At 37.2% G+C, this 25,173-nt stretch overlaps 1 protein-coding gene across 10 annotated transcripts in view; it reads left to right on the forward strand.

The window, feature by feature from the left end:
- TBL1XR1 (TBL1X receptor 1) overlaps positions 1-25,173 on the forward strand; it is a 172,654-nt gene that overhangs the window by 110,835 nt on the left and 36,646 nt on the right. For 7 of the 10 annotated variants that reach the window (XM_046002238.1, XM_046002234.1, XM_046002239.1 and 4 more), the window contains one exon: positions 20,042-20,144. The exons of 2 other annotated variants lie outside the window; for them this stretch is intronic. In XM_046002238.1, coding sequence (XP_045858194.1) covers positions 20,087-20,144 — 58 coding nt within the window. In that variant the 5' untranslated portion in view covers positions 20,042-20,086. Of the gene's footprint in view, positions 1-8,060; positions 8,071-20,041; positions 20,145-25,173 lie in introns of those variants that run through there. One more of the 10 variants, XM_046002240.1, reaches the window with a different exon arrangement.

Below are 25,173 nucleotides of genomic sequence, written 5' to 3' on the forward strand. Positions count from 1 at the left end.
CCTCTGACTTCCAGAACTATGAGGCTATAAATTTTGTTGTAAGCCACCTACTTTGTGGTTCTTCGTTATGGAAGGCTCTTTTGTTGATGTTCTGAGACTCAGTTTTGTTTTGTTTTTTTTTTTTTAATATTTTTTATTTATTTGACAGAGAGAAATCACAACTAGGCAGAGAGGCAGGCAGAGAGAGAGGAGGAAGCAGGCTCCCTGCAGAGCAGAGAGCCCGATGCGGGGCTCGATCCCAGGACCCTGAGATTATGACCTGAGCCGAAGGCAGAGGCTTTAACCCACTGAGCCACCCAGGCGCCCCTGAGACTCAGTTTTTAATGCAGGGTGGTGTTTCCCGCCCCACCAGCAAACAGTCCTCAGTGACCAGTAGGTTGCACCCCCTACTGGTGTCTGAGAATTCAGCTCAGTGTTGACACTGTCTGCCAGAGGTTCAGTCTTGAAAGATTTGCCCTCTCCCCCTCAGGATGCCAGTTACAAGCCCAGGTTGTCACCTGTGCTTCTGACCAACCAGCGATAAATCAGAAGTTCCCATGGCCTCCTTTTTGGGGTCAGTTATTTGCTAGAACAGCTCATAGAACTCCAAACATTTTACATACTAGATCATTGGTTTATTATGAAAGATTATAACTCAGGAACGGCCAAATGGAAGAGATGCATCAGGGCAACGTGAGGGGAAAGGGTGTGGTGCTTCCATGTCCTCTAGGCATTCCCCCCACCCCCCACCCCCACCACCTCCCAGTCTCCGTGCGGTCACCAACCTGGAAATTCTCTCTGATCCCTGTCTTTTTGGGTTCTTATGGAGGCTTTATTACACAGACATGATCAAATCATTGGTGATTGATTCAAGCTCCAGGCCCTCTCCTTTCCCCAAAACTTGGTAGGTGTGGAACTAAAAAATCCCAACCTCTAATCACAGAGTTGGTTCTCCTGGCAACCAGCCCCCATCCTTAGGTGTGGTCCCAAAGTCACCTCATCAGCATACCAAGAGAACACCTTTGCCACTCTCTTGTGGCACTCTTCTTGTGAAGTTCCAAGGATTTTGGGAACTCTGAGTCAGGAATGTGCGACTAAAACCAAATATGTATGAGAAATACATATCAAATGACCAAATGTATGTATTTTTTTCTTGTAAATTGCAATATTGAAAGCTTCACAGTTTCACAGTGACAGTTTCACAATGCAGCCTGGCTTGATTTTAAGAGTGGGAAGGAATAGAAGCTGTAACTGTAGGTTGCTGTATTTGAAGGGACTTCATTGCCAGACTAAGGAATTTTGGACTTTGCGGAAACAGTATCTTGAAATAGCAGTTTGGCAGCCAGGGCAAGAAGAAACTAGCATGAGGGTAGTTTATTTTTGTAATCTCATTGTTTAATAATGGAGTAGTCTAGCTCCTGAAGGGATATAAGAAGATGGATCCTCTGTTTAGAGTACCTTCACATCTGTTGTCCTTTTAAACTCCGAAAAAGTGTAGCATTTATGAGTTTGTTCTCTCAAAGCTGGAATTCTGTATTAAATCATACAACAGTCAGTTTTCTCGTTGATTAGAGTTTTAAAAGTTAGGTGTTACAGATTGAATTATGTTCCCCAAAAGATTTATTGAAATTGTAACCCTTGGTACCTCTGTGACTGTGACTTTATTTGGAAATAAGGTCTTTGCAGATGTAGCTAAGATAAAGTCATTAGGGTAGGCCCTATTCCAGTGTGACTGGTGTCCTTACAAGAAGCAAATTTGGACACAGACACACAGAGAGAAGACAGCCATGTGGAGATGGAGGCAGAGACTGGTGTTAGGTTGCCACAAACCAAAGAACACTTAGAGGTACCAGAAGCTGGAGGAGGCAAGGAAGGATCTACCCCCACCGATGCTTTGGTGGGAGCGTGGCCCTGCCAACAGCTTGATTTCAGACTTTAGCCTCCAGAAATGAGACAGTGCTTTTCAGTTTTAAGGCACCCACGTTTGTGGTGCTTTGTTATGGCAGCTCTGGGAAATTAAGGACGTAAGGATTTTGAGAAGTACTTTGTGATCTGCAGAGCTCTTTTTCTTAAGTTATCATATTTTGCAGATTATTAGAATGCTTTCAGTTGGGTAAACAGAAGATTCCCAAACTTTGCTGTGCATTGTATTTAACTGAGAATCTTTAAAAAAAAAAACTTGTATCTGACTCCCATCGCCTGAAATTCTGGTGTAATTAGCATGTGATGTGACACGGGCATCAGGATTTTTAAAAGCTTCCCAGAGGAGTAATGTGCCGCATTTTGAAGAACCTCTGGGGAACCTTCTAGTTTAGATATTCTCCCACCCCTCCCTACACATAAAATTTTGTTTTCATTTAGCTTTTATTAGCCCTTTACCTCCCATCCCCTGCTATTAACTTTTTAAACTATTAATAAAAGCTTTGGTCTTTTATGATTTTTTAAAAATTGCTGTATTTTATTCTTTGTTCTTGCCAGCCTGGCTAGACATGTGATTAAGTTCATCTTCATATATAAAAGCTTGTTTATAAAGTTGCTGTAAGATGTCCATTGGTATTAAAACCAAATTTTAGAAATTTCTAAGTCGTGCACATCTGCATTTGAAAGTTGAACTATATTTATATTACTTAAGTGCAAGTAAATGAAAAAATACATCTGTATTCAGGTAGACTTGCATTTCATGAAGTATACAAGTAGTATAATTATTTAAATCATTATTGGCCATTCTCCTGCACGATTGCATTGGGAATGATAAATTGAAGGACATGGAAACATTCATTTCCCCAAACACTGCTTTTTATTTTTCAGATCTCCCACTTTTATATCACTTTTTTCACACTCTTAGTTCACAAAGTAAATGACGGTCAATATCTGTGGATGTGTTCTGGGTTAATAATTTCTTTATGGAAAGTTTTAAGTTGGGAATATTTTTTGGTTTTTGTTTGGCCATGTGCTAGTCCTTATTTCTATATTTCTGTAGTTTCTCTTACCATGATTTCAGTTACCTGCTGTCAACCGCAGTCCAGCAAGCACATGACCTTTCCTCTGAGTGTTGTCAAAAACTCTCTAGTAGCCTCATACTATGTCACAGTGCCTATGTCAGTCGCTTAACTTCATCCCATCACAGAGGCATTTGATCATCTCACATCACGACTGGAAGAAGGGTGATTACTCTGCAATGAGATATTTGGAGAGAGAGAGAGACCATATATACATAACTCCTAGTATAGCATATTGTTAGTAAGCATGCCTTACTGTGCCTAATTTATAAATCAGACTCTCTCTTAAGTATGTATGCATAGGGGAAAACATAGTATCTATAGGGTTCCTATCTGCTGTTTCAGGCACCCGCAAGCCATCTTAGAATGCATTCCCCAAGGATAAGGGGGGACTTAAACAGCCCATTTTAGATCATCTGCACTTCCACTTTGTAACAAGTAAAACTATTTGTGTTTATTTTAATCCTGTAGTTTACATTAAACATCAAACACTTTGGAACTGATAAGTAATTTTTTTTTTCTTTTCAAAGACACTTGGTATATTATTCAAATTGGAGAAATTTAAGGAGATGTATTTATGCCTTTGCTGTATATAAGTTCCTTGGAAAGTAGACATTAAGTCATTATTATTCATTAACCTATTGTTAATGAAAGCATGCCATCTACCTGGCTAGAAGTGTGTTGGTGAGAGTTGAGTAATTCATGTAGAAAACCTAGAATACAAGCACTCTTTGAGGAGAGCAGTGAGCTCAGTTGGTTTTAGAATGTAGGGGTCAGAGGTGGGGTTCAGGGGAAGGTGGAAGGTGTTGTCAAAGCAGAGTTTCATTGGTAGAATAGTGGTAAGTTTGGGTGTTCTGAGTAGGATTACTTGTCCCAGGGAAAGGGATGGTGGGAGATTTTAGGGAGAGCCGTTTTTTTGCAGCACTTCTGCCTGGGCCTCAGCTTCTTTACCTGGCAAAAGGGTGACAATGGCATGTGTTACAAGGACTTCAAAAAGAACTGAAGCCCTATTATGCTTTGAATTTCTTTTAATGTATTCACAGCAGTTACTGATCTAGTTAGGAGTAATAGTGTGTGGATTACTTAGTTTACCATGATTAAACACAGATGTGTCTCTACTCCCTAGATTTCCTCTGTTCCCTGCATTTCCTGTTTTTTCTTTTGTGTCCTCAGAATGCAGAGGAACAGGTGTGGAAATTGTACCAGGTATAACCTGGAAATCTGACCAAAAAGGATTTCAGATTTGTTGCTCAGCTTGCCACCTCTCTTTATTTCTCGTGTTGCCAATAGATTGAGTACATGATTGGAACAATTCTATAGTGCCAAAGTTTTACATGATTTGATTCCATATATGTGGTGTAGAGGAGCTGCCATTACCTAGTCTTGAATGTATTCCTTTTGGGAAATAAAGGCTACGAAACAGAGACCAGCTTCGTTACAGAGGTGTAGTCTCAGAAGTGTCATTTTTATTCCTCCATATTTTATTTAGTAGATTCCATATGTTTTATCAAAAGTAGAACTTTTGCATGAGGTTGTTCGAAAAGTATCCTTTTTGTTTACAAGGTGTGAATTTACTAGATACCTATGTGTATTCCAGCATGAACATAACAGAATTCAAACAAGGTTTATATCAACTGTTACAATCTGAAAAATGCTCATGGCTTAAGAGGTCTTTTTCCTCATAAAAGTTGCCAAAAAAGATTAGCACTAATATTGCCAAGAAGAAATCAATTTTTGTACTAGCAGATATATATTCTTCATTTATGTTCTTGTAACATTAATGATGCCAAAGAACTTTTATTTATGTGTGTTATAGCAGTCAATATTTGCTGCATTAGAAATTAAAACTATGAAATTTTATGTTGCCAGTGCATTTTAGCATAACAAACCCAATCTATAACATGTTAACACTAACAATATATTTAATGAAAAATAAGTATTTTCCAAGAATTTCCAAAAAGAAGTTCATGAGAAGATTGACATTGATTTATATGCTTGCAGATTTCTATTAATCCCTGGTTTACTAGACTATAGCTAGGTTCTCATATATGCTTCTGCATTCACATGTTGAGATATGTTGTTATAATCAAAGTCTAGGAAAAATAAAATCTGGTCTTACAAAGATGTGTAATTGGTACTTTTTCAAATCAAAATAAAATTTATTTTTCAAATGAATTTGAATATTTTCTTTGATACTGCCAAGTCTCAAGTGGGTAGTTTATTGATTAGTTGCAATGCAAGGTCTGAAATTGTTTCCATGAACTTTTTGTATTATTACATTAAAATCCATTGGTCTCTTTTGAACTTAGAATAGTTCATTTCCTCATGCATAATTTTGTGTTGGTGTTTGGGAAAATATTTGTTTACTGAGTTGTGTATACTTTCCATATGTTTATTATGCAGTAGAAAAGAGTTATTGAACATCATGATCTATATAACATCTTGATCTTATCAGACGAGTTTTTGAGTATTGGGGTGCTCTTAATCTTAAATTCATGGTGGCTGATAAATTTTCCAAATCCTGATTTTTCTCCTAAAATCTTAGGTTTTATTCTTGCCAGCAAATATTGCTAGTTGTTTTCTTTAAAGTGACAGTTTCACTTTGTTTATTTGCAAGAAAATGTCTGCCAAATTCTCAGTCTGAAAAGCCATACTTTGTCAGTTGTTCTTTGAAGTAAAAATGGTGTTCCATGAAAAAAGTAGCTAGTTCAGCTTGCAGTTCACTAATTGCACAGTGCTTTTCTTGGAGACAGTCATCGTTTTAGTATGCAGAAGTGCTTTATTTGTACTTAATGTTTTGTTATATAGGATATATAACATATATGTGTTATATATATGTGAGGGCTAAGATTTTAATAAACTTAAGTGTTTTGGGTGCTTTCATGAAATTCTTCGGTGAAGGATTTGTGTGTTTTTTTTTTTTTTTCTTTTTTTGAGAGTGTGGTAGTGAAGAATATCTGTACCATACTTACTATCTGCTAAGATAGTAAGATGTAACCACCTTGATTTGCATTAGGGTATGAGCAGTTTACCCACTACTGCTTTGTAATAACATCAGAGTGGAAGTCAATTCTGTGAAAAAGGCAGGTAATGTCTTAGAACTATAAAAATCATTTTGACCTGTGGACCCCTTAAAAAGTCTTGGGAACCCTGAGGATCTACCTACCTCACTTTGAGACTTTTTTTTTTTTTTTTTAAAGATTTTATTTATTTATTTGACACAGCATGAGAGGGAACACAAGCAGGGGGAGCGGGAGAGGGAGAAGCAGGCTTCCCACCCAGCAGGGAACCCACTGTGGGGCTGGATCCCAGGATGCCAGGATCATGACCTGAACCCAAGACAGATGCCTAAGGACCGAGCCACCCAGGTGCCCCCTCACTTTGAAATTTAATTTGTATACTAAATAAAAAGCCAGTCAAGCTTTGTTATGGATAGGATAAAGATAGCAAATCTGATTTTTAGTTTTGAGCACTTTGAACAGCATAAGCATTGAAGTACATTTACAGTGAAATGGAAAGAAATATTTTTAATAAGATGGTACTAAAAGTCTGCCTTTGCAGTTTGTCTGTAGCCTGACTGGGTCGGGTACTTAACAAAGGATGGGCACTGCAGGGCCTCAGTGTGGTTATGGAGTGATTGCACTTGATTTGTTCCTATGTGGGCTTTTTTGTTTGTTGGTTTTGGGGGGGGGGGGGGGGAATCTTACCAGACAGTACTGCCAACTGTTTTCTTTCACCCTGTGAAATTGACCTCAGACACTTTCATGGTGGATTTCCCCCATTTTTCAATAAAACTTCAAAGCCTATCTCAATTCATTTTTGTCATCAGTTTCTACTCCCATTTTCTTTTGTGTTTTGTCTTCGCAGGTTTACTGGTAGCCATCCTGTGGCGGGGGTGGGGGGGTGTTTTGGTACAGGTGTGTACCAACTTGTTATCTGAGTATTAAACTTGGTTTCCCTTGTCTTCACTTGATATGAACAAGTGTTTATTGCCTGTTAGGATGGGTGTTGATCTCATCTTGTGCCCCCTCCCCATACTTGGACATTTGATGTATATTATTCATAAATTTTTGCTAAGAGACCAATCTTCTGCACATTTTTTACTTTTGCTCTTCCAAATAATTTACCAAATATAGTGTGTCCATGGACACTTGTTTTGATTCACTTAGGACTTAGTAATCTTAGCTTTATTTACTTAGTTCACCCCCCATCTTTTATTTATTTTTTTTTTAAGATTTTATTTATTTATTTGACAGGGAAATAGGTCACAAGTAGGCCAACAGACAGGCAGAGAAAGAGTAGGAAGCAGGCTCTCCGCTGAGCAAGGATCCCGATGTGGGGCTCGATCCCAGGACCCTGAGATCATGACCTGAGCTGAAGGCAGAGGCTTAACCCACAGAGCCACTCAGGCGCTTCAACCCCCATCTTTTAAAAACCAAAGAATAGGGGCGCCTGGGTAGCTCAGGGGTTAAGCCTCTGCCTTCGGCTCAGGTCATGATCTCAGGGACCTGGGCTCAGGTCATGATCTCAGGGACCTGGGCTCAGGTCATGATCTCAGGGACCTGGGATCGAGCCCCACATCGCCCCACATCGGGCTCTCTGCTCAGCAGGGAGCCTGCTTCCCCGCCTTTCTCTCTGCCTACCTCTCTGCCTACTTGTGATCTCTGTCAAATAAATAAATAAAATCTAAAAAAAAAAAAAAAAAAAAACCAACCCCCCCAAAGAATAGTCCTTCTGTGATAAACTATTTCATAAATACTATTATAAGTAGTATTTATTTCTAATTCTAAATTCATTATACCTAGTACCTTCTTCTCTTTATTTGCCTATATAATATCTCAGTTTTAAGCAACGTTTGCATTCATTCTTGTGGTTGTCCTTTTAAACTTTAGCTGTGTTCCCGTCTTTCATATTCTCATACATGTCTGTTCCAGAGCTGGAATGGTAAGTCAGTTTGTTTCCATTGAGAAAATTTTATTACCTTTCTTATACTGGTTTCCATTCAAACAAACTCAGAGCTTTTCTTGCTAGTCAGAGGGACTAGTTTCTTGATTTTCATTTCCATACCTGACTCTTTCCCAGACTGACAATGGTTTGCCTTAAGTCCTATGACTGATTTATTGTTCAACAACTGAAAAAGATGTACCAAAAATAAGGCCTGTCAGGGCGCCTGGCTAGATCAGTTGGTAAAGTGTGCGACTCTTGATCTTAGAGTTTTGAGTTTGAGACCCATGTTGGGTATAGAGATTACTTAAAAATAAAATTTCAAAGAAAAATATAGCCTATCTTCTGTTATTTAGTGTTTTAATTTCTTGTCCTTTTCATTGTGTCATTATACCTTAGCTATAATTTATTTAATCATTAAATGCGTTTTTTATTGAGTCCACCATGGAGTCAACGTAATTTTACATTTTAAAAGGTTGTTAGAATACATCAGTGTAAACCACTTTTCTTTTATATGTGTGGCAAGTTGAATTCCACACTGATGGACTCTGAGGCTGTTCTTCAGAGGCCTTTCGGGTATAAAAAGAAATGGGCCTGTAGGTTTAATGGCTGTGTAACTTAAATCAGGGTTGACTCATCACATAATAGATGCTTTTTTACTGTTCTCTGTCTAGAGAGCTTTGCCAGACTTAATATTGCTTAATTGGGATTCAAAATTAGTGTCCCCTGTTGTCAAATCAATGGCAAATGTTCTGTTAAAAAGAATGTATTGTAAAAACTATTCTTTGTTTTGTAAAAACCACAAGATGTTGTGGGTTGTACAAAAATAGGTGATGGGTTGGATTTGACACACAAGCCATAGTTTTTAGACCCCTGGTGTAAATCGCAGTTGGAATAAATGATTGACATTAGAAGTCTCAATCACTAATGAATAATTGGTTTGGTACACCATTTGCCCAAGTCTTTACATATATCGGTGTTACAAAAGATAGTTGATCCTAATAAGCATCATGCATAATACTTAACTGTTTTTTTAATGAATTTGTTTTCTCTTTCCCAAATTCTGGAGATGTCTATCTGAGATCTGACAGTCTTTAAAAATTTGTTAAAAGTGCTTTATTAAAAATCACTGTGTGATCTGGTAACTCTGCATAGGGTATTATGTACTTGGACTGACTTTAATCATTGAAGTTTAGAAGTGAAAGAGACCATCTAATATTTCCTCATTTTATAGATGAAACAGAAGCCCAGAAGATTCAAATCTGTTATCCAAAATTATATAAGCTATCTACTATCTTATTTTTTTGTCTCATATTATCTTTAATTTATATCTGAGAGCTCTGGATTCTGGTGAAACCAAGAAAGAAAGAAAAAAGTAATTTAGGAGTTTATCTCTTCTAAATTATTATCACCATACTCTAATTTTTTTTTTAAGATTTTATTTATTTATTTGACAGAGACAGAGATCACAAGTAGGCAGAGAGCCAGGCAGAGATAGAGGAGGAAGCAGGCTCTCTAGCAGGCTCCCTGCTGAGCAGAGAGCTGGATGCAGGGCTTGATTCCAGGACCCTGAGATCATGACCTGAACTGAAGGTAGAGGCTTTAACCCACTGAGCCACCCGGGCGCCCCCATACTTTAATTTCTTAAGACTCCTCAGCTTTGGAACTTCAGTGACCATTAATTTGATTAAAAAACAAAGCAACAAGAACCAAAAGAAAAAATGTTCACAGCACAAAAATTTCCTGTAATTATTAAAAGAAGAAGAAATTAGCCTTTACACTCTTAGAAAAATTACTGGAAGATGCTTATGTGCCAAAATTAGAAAGTAAAATGCCATCGCCTGCTAATTTCCCTTCACAAACTATCTTGTTCACCTTTTTAAAAAATATAAACTTCTCTTGAAGATGCCATAGATTTTTTACTGGCACTTTATATTCAAATCATTAAAAATATACCCCCTCCCCTCAAAAAAAACCTTATATAAATCAAATGAAATACAGAGGTTATTTTAAAAAGTTGTTTTCTCCTTTTTGGTGGGAATGCAAATTGGTGCAGCTACTGTGGAAAATAGTGTAAACCTTCTTCAAAAAAAAAAAAAAAATATATATATATATATATATATATATAAATACCCTATAATCCAGTAATTCCAGTATGGGTGTTTTGCTCAAGGCAAACAAAAACACTAATTTGAAAAGATACATGCACCCCTATGTTATAGCAGCATTATTTACAATAGCCAAGATATGGAAGCAGTCCAAGTGTTCATTGACAGATGAATGGATAAAGAAGAGGAGGTGGTAGACTATTACTCAGCCTTAAAAAAATGAGACCTTGCTGTTTGTAACCACATGGGTGGACCTAGAGGGTATAATGCTGAGTGAAATAGGTCAGAGAAAGACAATGTCTGATTCCACTGATACGTAGAATTTAAGAACATAACAAATGAGCAAACAAAGACTTTATTTTTTTAAGATTGATTTATTTTAAAGAGAGAGTGCAAACAAGCAGAGGAAGGGGCAGGGGAGGAAATCTCAGACAGACTCCCCACTGTGTGGGAGTCCAGTCATAGGGCTTGATCTCATGACCCTGAAACCATGACCTGAGCGAAAATTAGGAATAGGATGCTTAACTGACTGAGCCACCCAGGTGCCCCAAAAAACCTAAAGCCTAAAATAGGTGAAGAAGATTAAGAGTACAGTTGTGGGGATGAGCACTGAGTAATGTTCAAAATTGTTGAATCATATTGTATACCTGAAACTAACATAACACTGTATGTTGATTATACTTAAGTTTATAAAAGGATGTTGTCTCCTTTTTAATAGTGTGATTAAAAATTATCTCACTAGATTGGGTCTTTAAAAATACAGTTTAAACTTAACATTTGTCCTAATGTAAACAGTGGTAGAATTTTTGTTTGTTCTATGGAAACATACTTCTTTACCTTTCTTTGGACTTAATATCACAGGAAGCTTTAGAAAGATATCCTTAGAGTGTTTGACAATGAAGCCATAGTTGTAGTTCATGGTTAATATATAAACACGTGTATACGCTGTTGTTTGCTGTTGATACTTTAAGAAATCAGCCAGATAATTTGATTTTGTTGCACTGGGTTTTGGTTTTGTTTTAGTTTGGTTAATATTATATTAACATAAGCTGAAGTGTTTCATTTAGAGCTTTGTGTTTTTTCTTGAGATTATCTATTTCTAAATCTTAATGTTGCACTTTATAGTTTACAAAAGTAATTTGGTAAACATGATTTCATTTAGTTTAATGAAATTTTGTGAAACCTTGTAAGATTTAGCAAGGCAAAAGTTGAGAATGTATTTTATACATATTTTAAGCTATATTACCAATGACTTTCAAAGCTAAATCTTAAGATAATCTTTATTCTGCCACATTTTATACATACAACAGTGTTATTGCCTAACATTTGTAGGATTGTAATTATTTTTAATGAGGCAGGAAATTAAGGGTAATGCATTTTTCAGTGCTGTTCCTGAGAGTGTTTCATGGTGCAAAGGCGGGGCCAGTTCAAGGAGAAGGGGCATGGTGGGGCAGATGATTATAAAATGTTAATGTATCCTGTTAATCTCATTGTCTTTGAACAGGATGGGTTCTTGAAAATAGAGGCAAATTTTCAAAAAAGGCAGATCCTAGCAACTGTGAATTTTAACATCAATGATTTTAAAGGCTTCAGATGAATGATCAGAGTTTATAAGAATTGGTGATGATGGATATATATCTGTTTGCTAGGTCTGCCATAACAAAATCCACAGATAAGGTGACTTAACCAACAGGCATTTATTTTCTCATAGTTCTGGATGTTGGAAGTCGAAGATCAAGGTGTCAGCAGGATAAATTACTTGATGAGGCCTCTCTCCTTGGCTTGCATATAGCTACCTTCTCTCTCACTACAACCTCACATGATCTTTCCTCTGTGCACATGCATCCTTGGTGTTCTCCCTCCTCATCTGAGGACACTTGTCATTATTGGGTTAGGATCCACCCTAATGGCCTCATTTTACCTCTGTAAAGACCGAATCTCCAGACAAAGTCATTCTGAGACTTCAGAGGGGTTAGGTCTTCAGCATATGAATTGTACAGACAATTGTTCATCTCATAAGATGGTAGTAAAGCACCATGACTTTGCTAATGAGTAGATTGATTTAATTTCTCCCCTGTCTCCTTTCTTTCCCCCGACACACTTTGTTTTTTGTTTTTGTCTTTTAGTTATGATAATGTGTTTTGGTTTTAGCGAGACAGTTTGACCAGAGTTTCCTCAGGTAACTCAGTGGGTGATACGGCAGCAAGATTTTACTTTGCTGAAATAAACTATCTACTTTGCTCCACAGCAGATTGAGAACTCACACCCAAAGTAATTTTGATATATGATTCTGTGTGAGTTTAGAGACGGTTGTTGAGCGGGGTCCTGTCATCATCTGGAACTTCAGTGGGTGGCTGGTAGTCTATTTAAGCTGAGTGCCGACAGCCTGCACTGTATATGGGCCTTTGGCAATATATGTCACGTCTTGAAATTAGCACCTGCATAGGACCTTCTAGTGCTGAGAATTTTCATTCTTCATAGTCATTAAATTGTTTTACATTATATATTCCATCCTATTTTCCATTTGTTTTTTTCTGTACTGAGGAAATTTTAGTATTTTAATAACACTTCTAAATACATATGTCTATATATAGAAATGCTGTTCTCATATGACATTAAAATGAGGAAGTTAATACTGAAGAGGAAATTAAAGTGTAGAATGCTTCGTCCCATACATAGCACGTAGGAATTCCTCAGTAATCACAAATACTCTTCTGCTTCGTTTTCCTTAACGCTCGAATGAGAAGCAGTGTGCACATACATAGGAGCAGAGGTGACTTGGTACACTTTAGACATTTGAATTTAAAGGAAAATACTCTTCCAACACTGTGCCTATTACAGAAACCTGTAAGCCACTTGCATTTTACATCCTTTGCTTACCTATTCTCTCAGCCTTAAGGTTTATGCTTTCATAATTTCTTTATTTTTTCTTACCCAAACTAGTATTAATTGTTTTCTTCACGGCAACCTGTGAAGTTGCCAGTCTGGCCCTGGTCTACTTTGTTTAGCTTTGTTTAGCCACATTTCCAGCCCCTGTCATGGTGCCTGATGCATTGGAAGTGTTCCAGTTTTGACTGAGTAGTGCTTTAGTGCATTTGTCCCCTCTCAGGTTTTGTTAAAATTGCATGACTAATGTAGTGTTTACTTTCCACTTTTCACTACCCCACTGCCACAACTGTATCTCATCTACGTTTGTTTGGACTGGTTTATCACCCTAAATAATTGAAGTAACTTAGGAGAAATCCATTCCTGTAGGGGAACAGGATCAGAGGTACCACTTGGCATAGGAGATGAGCTGTAGTATTTTAACTACTCCAGAGCATTTCTGCAGGAATGTCCTCTGTTTTGTCTCTAGTTTAACACATATAAAGTGTGACTCCCCGGAGGGCTGTGCTCTCTAGGCACCCCACTTTTATGGATAATTCTTCATACTTTGTAGTCTGGAAACAATTCAAAAAAATGTGACCCCCTCCCTCCTTTTCTTGTTTCCTCAAATATAATCTATCACTAATTTTAGTCATTTTCTTGTTTTAAAAAATCTCTTGGATAATTCCCCCAATTTGTCTGCCTTTTTTTGTTGCAGCTGAGAAGTCTCAAATTGGGTTAGACAATAAAATTAATTTTTGACTTCTTTAACTGAATTAGAATGATAAATTGGTTTCTGAGAGTACTTAATCCAGTTGCTTAATAATTTGATGTCATTAATAACATAGTTTCTCTTGTCTATCTTCCCTGGTGTCCTCTGTTTTTCTCTCATCTCTGCTCTAGCCTCAATGAGGTACATAGTGTCTTTGTTATCTGCCCCCTCCTTTCTGAAAGGAGAAGGTTGTCTTTCCTAGAAACCAGCAAACGTCTTCTAGCGTTTCATTTACCAGGTGTGATTGAGATGGGGTAGAGGGAGGTGATATGTGTATATGTGTATATGTGGGGGTGGGGTGTCAGCCCTAAACTGAAGATGTAAATAAAATATGCTGGTTGACTAAGCTATTAAGTAAGTGCCTTCCTTTGGACCAGGAGGTCCATGTCATTTAAACCACAGGGCTGGGAATGACTGGAGTAGTCCTCCAGATGGAAAGCAGGCATAGTGGTGTCTTTTGTCAGACTGTGACAATGGACACAGTTGCAAGAGGCAAGCTGCAGTTTTCACCATCTTGCTGGTTATAGTCACTCAGCAGTTCTCACTTGCTGAGTTCCAGAGAAGCCTAAGGTATCCTTCCTTCTGGATGATCTCCCAGCACCATACCATCCCCAACATAACAATTACCTTGAGCACCTGTGGGTCATTCATATTTATTTTTAAAGGTAACCCAGAATGTCCCAAGGTGGCATTGACAGTTACTTGCCAAATTAAAACAATTTTTTAAAAAAGTTATTTATTTGAGAGAGGGAGCATGTGCGTGTATGTCTATGTTGGCAGAGGGACATCTCAAAGTAGACTGCCCACTGAGCATGGAGCCCATTGTGGGTCTCCATCTCATGACCCATGAGATCATGACCTGAGCAGAAACCAGGAGTCAGATGCTTAATCGACTGAGCTACTTAGGGGTCCCAAAATAATTCTTATTTTCAATATCAAAGTTCTTCTAATAGCTTTCAATATTGTTGATCTTTTTCATCTTTTGAATAAACAACTGTGGCAGATATTTGTAGATGTATTTACAGATGTATTTTTTGTTCTGTCACAATTTTGGTGATGTTGAATATTTTTAAATCTTTATTCATCTTTATGGTCAGAACGTTCTTGTGTTTATTGTTGGTGAAATTGAACATTTTCCTCAGTGTTTCAGCTAGAGGGGCCATAAATTGGTTTGTTCTCTTGAGTGGACCCAGTCTGTTGGTATTCAGTAAGAATCAGAATAGCCATGGGGGGGGGGTAAGTGGGGCAGAAAAATAGGCGAAGGAGAGTGGGGGGCACAGGCTTCTATTGATGGAAGATTAGTAAGTCAGGAGGTAGAAGGGTGCGGCAGGAGTATAGGCAGCAGAGTTGTAGTAGCTTCGTATGGTGACAGATGGTACCGCACTTGTGGGGAGCATAATATATTGTGCACCATGCTAGGCACTAGAAACTAACATGACATGTTAGCAACACTTCAGTTTAAAAGAAACAACCATTTATTTATTCCCTTTCGTCCAGTTACTTAGTTGTAGAGACTTTTCCTGATTCTGAGAACTTTAATTAAAGCACACCTACCAAAAAGAAATAAAAGAAACAACTTTAAGGTTAAATATCCTGATGGCAGTCTTAGAGGAATGAAGGTTTAGGATCATCCAAATAGTTGAGAACTCAAAAATTAAACTAATATGTCTGTTATAAGATAATATGCCACCACTACATATTGTGTAAGATAAAATAATTTCAATTAAACATTTGATTTTGGATCATGCAGAGGGTTTCCAGATCTTCTTAATAATGTGTGGTAGGCAGGGCACTTAAAATCTTTCTGGTTTTATGTCTATCCATAACTTTCCCTGTCCTTTCATTCTTTTACATTTAAAATGATGTGATAGAGGTTTATAGTTGGGAGCTGGCTTACTCCAGCAGTGGACCCAGAAAAGAATGTATGTCTGTGTCCTGGGAGATGATTAAATTTGTGAGGCACTTATTGTTCAGTGTGTGTTTGCTGAACTCAGTTTTGTGATCCTGGAAGTGTGTACATTCTCAGTTGAATGAATCCTAGCTAAATTGTCTCAGCAAGCCTGTTCTTGTAATAGTTGTTAAATTATTGTCTATAATGTCTTGAAGTAAAATATTTCATAGTGAACATTGAAAATATTAAGTGTACTTTTAATGTAAACACTTGGCTAAATATTAGTTAAGACTAATTTTTATATTTACTTTTGACTAATATAGCCATGGATCTGACTTAACTAATTGCCTGTAACTGATAGGAGTTTTGGATAAAAGCTCTTACGAGTTTGTAGGCTGTTCTGAGAGTTAGGATGGAAAACTACAAAGTCATTTACTTTTTTTCCATTTTTAGAACTCATTCATTTACTATTTAAGTAAGGCAGAATATACCAGAAATTGCTTTGGGTCAGGGGACATGTGGGTGGCTCAGTCAGTTAAGCACCTGACTCTTGGTTTTGGCCCAGGTCATCAACTCGGGGTCATGAGATTAAGCTCCTCGTCAGGCTCCTTGCTGAGTGTGTTGCCTCCTTAAGATTTCTTTCTCTCCCTCTGCTCCCCCCTCCCAAATCACTTTGTGACTTTTGGAAGTATTATTCATTTCGAATATCTTGTTCATTTAATAGTCCATCAGCTCCTTGAGGGCAGGACTTATTTTTACCTCTGCAGACCTGACACCCAGGTGGTATAGGATAGAGACGCGATGAATGTCTCGGTGCTGTTTTGTGATCTTGTTTAAAGGTAGTTGTACAAAATGGAGGAGATGCAGTGGTAAGACTTCTTGTATACACTTTGAAAATGAATGATAGCTGGTATCTGAATGTCTGGTCTTCACCTGGGATGGATGAAGAGTACTACATCACATTATAGAGGACCCATCTTAGCTGTGTTAGCCAACAGACCAAAATGGAGCAGTTGTACAAAGCCATCATGAATCCACTTAAGAGGTAGTCTGATTTCGCTCTTTGGCACACAGGCTTTTAAGGTATTTTGAAAGTGAAGACTGATGTTTTCAGTCAAGAGTGTGTCTTAATGTTTTCTTTTTGTTGTCCAATCTCCTGTTCTTTTCAGGTGTCTTTTTGAAATTACAATTTTAAAAGGGTCAGTTTAATACCAAACCATACTCTAGAATTAAGTGTCTTTGAAAATGGATAAACTTAAGTCTTTGTAGACTCTGTGTAGTTTTATTGCAATTGGGACCAAAACCTCTAGTACAGATTGCATTAAACTTACAAATCTTTTTCTTTTAATGATACCTTTGTTTGTATGTTTCTCTTCACTAACTGAACTCTGCAAGGCTTGGGTGAACCTTATTTTATCTGTCTATTCTACTCTCAGCATAGAGATTTGTCTGCCCTAGCAACATACATGAGGAGCAATAAGGTTCTTTCTAGGAACGTAAGAGCGAGCTGAAGTAGAACTACGGGTGGAACAATACTTTTAAATTTGAACAGTTTACCCCTTTCCCTTAAAAAATATTACTCTTGATTCCAGAAATTGTTAGAGCACTGTGATCAATGAAATAAAAAATAAATAGCAGTTTGAACAGATAAGAACTTTTCTGCTCTACTTCTTGGGCATTTTTTTGTGATGATCTTTTAAAATCTACCAGCATTATGTAGTTATTATAAGAACATTTATAGACAATAACATATCATTTTGGTTTGTATTTTTCTTTGCCCTGGAATATATTAGGTAATGCTGAAAAATCACTGATCACCGCTTTGTAAGTTGAGACATTGATGACCTTAGCTTATTAGAACCAAGCTTTGTTGAAAACCTATGCATCTTAGGTACTTCAGCACCAGTGTTTGAATGTTGAAGTGAATGATATATTAGAGGAAAATAATACTCTTTTTTTGTCAGTCTGTTTCACTTGGATTCCACCTAGCACATCTCATTTTGGGAAATCCTGTTAATGAAATAATGATGAATTGTTCCCCTTACAAACAGATATCCATGATTGGTCAAATTATGATTTAATTTCTTAGAATTCTGTAATGGTGTGGGATTGGGTTTGTTTTGTTTTTTGAGAGAGAGCACATGTACATGCAAGAGTGGGGGTGGGGTGCAGGGGTGGGGGAGAATCCCAAGCACACTCCATGCCCAATGCGGAACCCAGTGTGTGAGGCTCAGTCTCACGATCCTGAGATCATGACCTGAGCCAAAATCAAGAGTCAGTACTTAAGCGACTGAGCCACTCTAGTTGTTTTGTTTTTTAAAAATTATTCAGTTTAACAGGCTTTCAAAATTGACTATTTAATATATACTCTGAATGCCAGATACATTGCTACATATTACTGTGTGTCAGGATAAAACTGAGGAAGATACCCTCCAGGGCATGAGTCACCTAATGTACCATAGTACCATCTAGACAAGATGTCCTGAGCCAGAATCATCAAAAGAGTATTTACCTTTGTCATTCTAAACATCCAGGTTATTAATTGTACCTCCTGAGTTAATTTTGTGGAAGAGTACCTTTTTCTTTCTATGAAGATAATTGTGACTCTTTGTCCGTGGTTTCTCTTCTTCTCTTCTCTTCTGGATTGTGAATCCAGATTTCCTCAAAGAACCTTTGGTTCTTCCTTCCACCTCATTCCTTTGTCCAGCTGATCACACTTTGGAACCCCTGTACTTCTCCCTGGCTTCAGTGCCACAACCCAGGTTTCGTTCATTAATTAGGTCCCTGAAACACGCTACTACCGCAGCTCTTATTCCAGTCCATCTTCCTTCCAGTCTCTTCTACATGTCAGAGCCAGGATGATCTTTATACAGTGTGGTCTGGTGATTCTGCCACCCGCTTAAAACCTGTCAGTATATTTTCTCTAAGTGATGATGTCAGGGTCCCACAGAACAGGGTTTTGTTTGTGTTTTGAGCCTTACTTCCGTGTTTTGTTTCTCTTTCTTCATCCAGCCTTTCCACTAACTATTACCGCTCACTGGATTCCTTCCATTCCCTGCCTTCTTCCCACAAGTATTTATGTCATCCCTCTTGTAGTCCATCCTTCCGGGTCTAAACACCAGTGATACTTTCTTTAAGATGTATTTCCTGGCTACAAAATTTGGTCAGGAATTCCTCTGTGTGTGTCATTGGAAAATTGTTATTACTTTCTGGTTTGTCTTCTTTCCTGTGACAGAGCTTGTTGTGCTTAGTCACCACTTTTTCCACAACTTAGGGCAGCAGCAGTTTCCCTCACACAGTAGCCTACTCAGGTGTTTGTTAATTTATGACTTCTACATATCCCGTGAACTCTGCCTCATAAAGAAACTGATGATGGAGCAGGACAGTCTGCACAGGCACATAGTGTTAGATAGCCCTTTACTGAATAGATGTCAGTCTATCCTTTTTAAAATGCGGGACCAAAAAAGTACAGTCTGTGGTCAGATCTGGCCCACTGGTCTTTTATAAGGACCACAAGCTAAGAAAGGTGGTTTTGTTGTTGTTTTAAGTGCTTGAAAAGAAGTCTGAAGAGAAATATTTTATGATCCAACTTTATCATATGAAATCCAGATTTCAGCATCCATAAATAAAATTTGATTGGAACATGGCCCGACTCATTTGTCTACATCTTGTTTGTTGCTGCTTTTGTGCTACAACCATAGAGTTGAGTGGTTTTAATAGAAACTGTGTATGGGTGGCAAAGCCTAACATATTTACTGTCGGACTCTGTACAAAAGATGTTTGCTGACTTTAAAATAATTTCTGTGACATGAGAACAGATAAGTATAATGAGAACATATCTAAATTAGGTCTCCATTTCCTTTTTTCTCCTTTCTCTGAATTCAAGATTTAAGTATGTCCATTAAGAGAATATCATTTAAGTTTTGAAAACTGTATTCCCACCTCTCTGCTTTACAACGTAGCCAGATCTTTCTGAAACTTGAACATTGCAGGTTAGATGTTGAGAGAACAGAGACATCAAATCCTCTCAGATATGTAGACAAAACCAATGTAGATGGTTCATCCCTTACCCAGTGGTCTAAAATCATTCTTTTCCTAAATAAATAATATCTGATTCCTAAAATGTGCTGTTCTTTTTTCTTTCTTCTTCTTTTTTTTTTTTTTACAGTTGAGAAGAGGAAACAACTTTTTAATGCTATTTGATATAGTTATATAAAATACAGTGCTAAAGCCCTTCTCTAAATTTTGAATCCTTTTTGCAAATATGTTACCTTGCAGAAAAATAGACCAGCCACGTTTTGGTTGTATAATCTATTACTAACTATTGGAATAACTTTTATTTGTTAGGGTTTATTATTAGGCAATATAGAACCTTCATTTTACATCATTTAACAAAATCAAATGGTTTTTACAACATTGTTTACGTTTTGTTTAAAAAATATTTTATTGAGAAAATACTTAATTAACTTTGTTTTATTTTTAGGGTTATATCCTGTGTTGTGACCTCATGGTTTAAGTGGGAATAAAGATGAGTATAAGCAGTGATGAGGTCAACTTCTTGGTATATAGATACTTGCAAGAGTCAGGTGAGTACTCATAAAGTAAATAGGCCTCAAATTATTTTAATATTCTCAAAATAACCTTTTATGCATTTGAAATTTGTATCAGTCCAAACTGTTGAACTTTGTATGTTTCCTTAATGTCTGGACTGCCATTTTAAAGCTATGTGTTACTGCATGGTTTAACTCTCTGACTCTTTCAAATATGTTGGAATCATCTCAGGCAAATATTTGTTAACAAATGGTTTGGCTTTCAGTGTTCAAAGACCATTTTTTATAAGTTGTTATGAGATTGCACATGGTCAGTAGGAACATATAAACTTTCAGATAGCATCAATTTGATAATGTATGTTCAGAATCCTCAGCTAAATGTTACTGATCCTAATTGCAGTTAGCATTTCAATAACTAAATTAACCATATTTTTTCGGAATGTTTTCTTGATCATTATCCCTATCGATTTAGTTTATCCTTGACCTGAATTCTTACTGATGTGTTTATTGGTGGGTGTTCAATATGTTAAATCATTGGAGGTCATTTGTAATAAATATTAAGTAAATCTGTTCATTTTTAAACAGATTAAGAGGCATCTTAAAACGGAAGACTACAAGGGAAAATGTGGGATGGATTAAGCAAGAAAATGTAAAAATAGAAGAGGGAAAACTTGGGGTGGACGGGACACAGGACCTGGGAAAGATTGACTGCACTGGTGCATGCAGATTGTTAGTAGGACTTCTTACCATTTGGAAGTTGAAAATAAGCTGGAGAGGTTGAATTTTAGAAATCATAAAAGTTGGAACGTTGTAGTAGTAAGTTGAGGCATAGTGTTTGTGTACAAGGGTAACTGTGGTTTGCTCATGTGAGGGAGGACAGAAGTCTGGAAGTAGGAACTGAGCCCTCAGTTTTGACTTTGAAACTGTAGTTATTCTGATAGGGCTTAGTCATTGTCCTTTCCTATGCAGGGAGTGCAAATGCCCCTGTTTGCTGAGCTTTTGCCAGCTGCGCTCCAGTTCTGAGCTTTGCTGTCCCCTGGGGGTTCTAGTCCCAGGCACCATCGCTGCTTCTCTCTGGCCTGAAAGAGCTGAGAAAATGATGGCTAATGAGGGCAGAAAAGGAGAAACTAAAAGCCGCCAACTAAGGCAGAATAATTTATTCTGAAGCTTTGAAATGAATGCATCTTGTTTTGTTTTGTTTTTCTTTTTCAACTGGTGGGCTGGTATTGAAGGCAGATCCTAAGACGATATCCGTTGAATATTTTGAGCAAGATTAAAATGATTAATGAAGTGGAAAAAGTAGTGACCTGACCTAGTGATTATTAACATATATAAGACAGGTGCACATGCCTTAATATTGTTACTTGGTAACTTTGGCCAAAATTGAAAGAATTGTTGGGTTAAATGGAACTCCTGCTTTTTCTGCCTTTGAATCTGACTGCCATTTGAGCCAGAGCTTTGAGACCTCGGACACTAAAGTAGAAAATGCTGTGAAGGGCCAGTAGAGTAGATGAGAAATGTATGTAATGGCTTGTAGGTGTATTGTAAAGGCAACTGCTTAGGTTGAATCACAAGAAACCGTCGTTTTCTGGAAACAGTTGGAATAACTCAGCAGCATCCAGTCTATGCTGAGATGAAATGAGGCAACGTGAAAGTAGAGATGTTGATGAATGCTCAGATTTTGTTAGCAAACAGAAGCCTACAAATTGGTGTGTGATGTTGCCACAAAAAAAAAAAAAAAGAAAAGAAAAGAAAATACAGCAAGTAGAAGAGGCAGTAAAATAATACCCTGGAGTAATTTTTGTAAGAGTATCCAGTGGTTAAATATTATCAGAAGTCTTGAAGTTACTAATGTTCTCAGAGAAAATCCTTTGAAATTCCACGTTTTAAGGTGTTCTGTGTTGTAGTAAAAATAAAGCAAGAATTGTATTTAAAAAAAAAAACTTTGTGTGGTACACTGCTGCTTATCATAATAAGTCCTTTAAAATTTTTTACTGTATTCTATGTTGTGCTTTGTGTATTTAAAAAGGTTTATATTTTATAGTGTACCCATCATGAAGTGCGATGTTAAGCCACATCTCTGAAAATGTGAACATCAGTCCCTTTATTAAATGTGTAACTTCCTATTTACATTGTTATTTATATGGGGGAAAATCAGGTTCAACTAATGACATTTGACTTATGGCAGTTTTTCTAGGGAAAAAAAAAAATTTGTGCAACTTGCCACAAATTTAAGAACTGCCTATACCAGAGTTCTGAAATTTGATCCTCTGACCACCTGCATCAGAATCACTTAGAGAATGGCTGGTGGGGTTCAGGAATCTGCATTTTACAGATGTCCCAGGTGATTCTTTGGTATATAAAGTTTGAAAGCCACTGGTCCATATTAGTTGTAGGACAATTAGAACTTGGCAAGAAAGTTGACATTAGGTATGTAGCATGTTCACAGTATCTTGAAAGAAAAATTATATTTGGTAGCTATTTGAGATAAAGTAGAAAGCATGAAATGTACAAATTGAGATTGGGGTGTGAGGATATCTCCGACTAAGCATTATGGAGGTGCCACTAAAAGTGGTGTATTTGTATTTATAGGCAGGATTTTATAGGAATGATGAGGCATGTCTGTATTGTAAAGGATACCATGAGACAATCATTTGAAGTTACTTCCAGAAGTAGGAGATGGGAAAGAGTTTAGGAAATTGATAGTTCTGCCAGGTCAGACCAGGTTTCAGACAGAGCTCAGAATCTGGCCATCTCAGCACTTGGTGACTTATTCCTTCTTGATTCTGATCTCTAATTATATGTAAAAATGGCCATTTTGCAAGTAATTTGATTTTGGAATACAGTAATTCCTTTTCTGGGTGCATTTTGGTGTATTTTGGGGTACTGAATTAGATTAGGAGATAGGAAGAAAAGAAGCAATCATGACAAAGAAAATGCCTGTGAAAAGACCTTCACAAGACTGTTTTTTTTTTTTTTAAAGATTTTATTTATTTGACAGACAGAGATCACAAGTTGGCAGAGAGAGATGGAAAATATTTGGTAGCCGGCTCCCTGCTGAGCAGAGAGCCTGATGCGGGACTTGATCCCAGGACCCTGGGATCATGACCTGACCAAAGGCAGAGGCTTTAACCCACTGAGCTACATAGGCGCCCCAAAGAGAGAGTGGGAAGTAGGCTCCCTGCTGAGCAAAGAGCCCCGATGCAGGGCTCGATCCCAGGACCCTGAGATCATGACCTGAGCCGAAGGCAGAGACTTAACCCACTGAGCCACCCAGATGCCCCCCGACAAGACTGGTTTTTAAAGACTACCACTTCTAAGGAAAGTAAAATTTTTCTTGCTTGTCTCATTTTCTAAAAGCCCTCAGATAGAAAGTCCAAAAAATACCTTATGAAAGTTTGTTCTCTTTTGATAAATGTATAATTTAGATATAATGTTTTCCAACAAGAACTTCTAATATTTGTTCCCTGTAAATACTGTTTAACGTTGACTAAACGAAAATCTAACGTTGACAGATAATGGTATCTGTCTCCAGAGAGAATAAAATCCCTTAAATTGTTTTAAATACTTTATACTATGTGATGACCATCCTATTATTACTATTATCAGCACTAGAAGATATTATCTATTAAAAGTCTGTCCCTCTCCCCAAATTATATAACTTGATTTTTTTCTTCATCCATAAAAGTTGTTGCTTATTCAAAAGGGATTACATTATGATATTCAGCCTCAAATGTTTTATAGGCTTCTGTTTGAAATAAGTTATCCTTCCCTACTCATTAAACTAATTAAGAGGAAAGTATATTTATTGTAAGATGTTCTTATTAAATGTTGTAACTTAATTTTTCTCAGTTTTGTCTCTAGCCAGTTACTTTAGTCATCACCATTTTGTACTTCATTGAAATAGACATAGGCTTTCATAGGCAACAAAAATTTTCTAGGAAAGAAAATTTTTTCTCTTTTGAGATGACTTGAAAATCGAGTGAGTATATTTGACAGTGTAGTACTGATTGACTTGATTATTCAGTATGCTCCATTTAATTAGCATTTGCCCAAGGGCATTAATAATTTGATTGCCCTAATAACTCACATCTAGCAACTATATGCAGAATAAGCACTAAGGGGTTACTGCTAATGCTAAGTTGTATGGAGCAGAACTTGATACAGTGTTAATTTTAAAAGAGGTAAGGTGGTTTGGACCTTTTAAATTTCCCTCCCTCCCCCACCCCTTACATCACCTTTGAGTCTTCTAGTTATTGAGTATTTTTTTTCTAGAGAAATTGTACTGGCAATTATTTTGAATTTGTGCCACCTTATTTCTTGTTGCTTTGTGTAAGATATAATTTTATTTTGCTTTAAATTGTGTATTTGGTTTGGGGGAGAATTCTTGTTTCTATGTAAAACTGTCATCTCTGACGTGTAAGAGCTCAGTAGCATTTCGTTGAATGGTGTACTTAATATTGGACGCTGTGAAACAGTTGCATTTTATGATTGAAGACTAACTGGAAAATGCAGGAACAGTATGTCCTTATGACTGAACTATTTTCTAGATTTTGATTCTGAATGCTATTATTTTTTAAAATCCTCATGTTTTTAGAACTGATGTTCATCCAGTCTCGGTTTATGAAAAAGTGATGATGTACATAAGCTTAAAGTATTTGGTTCATGAAAGATCATCTTTTGTCTCCCATCCCCAGCTCTCTCCACTGCTCACGAACTGTTTCCAGCAGATATTCAGTCTCTCTGAATGTAGGCCTTGCACCACCCCACTTTTTCTGAGACGGTGCTTCCTTCAGATGTTCTGTTATTTATGAAAGCATACACACTTAATTTAGAAATCTACACATAATTGTAGTAGGCATAAACTAACCCAAAAGTTTATGTATAACAATAAGGTTCTGATCTGTAACACCATGGAGCCTATTTGTTGTGTTTTGTTTTGTTTTTATTTTTTTCATTTAATGATTGGTATTAACCCCTCCCTACAGTGGCTAAGAAAATGTCAGTAATCAGATGATAGTGTAGTTTCTCTTGATTGAGATAAAGGTAACTGGGCCAGATAAAC

The sequence above is a fragment of the Meles meles genome, chromosome 4 (assembly GCF_922984935.1).
Source record: "Meles meles chromosome 4, mMelMel3.1 paternal haplotype, whole genome shotgun sequence".
NCBI lineage: Eukaryota > Metazoa > Chordata > Mammalia > Carnivora > Mustelidae > Meles > Meles meles.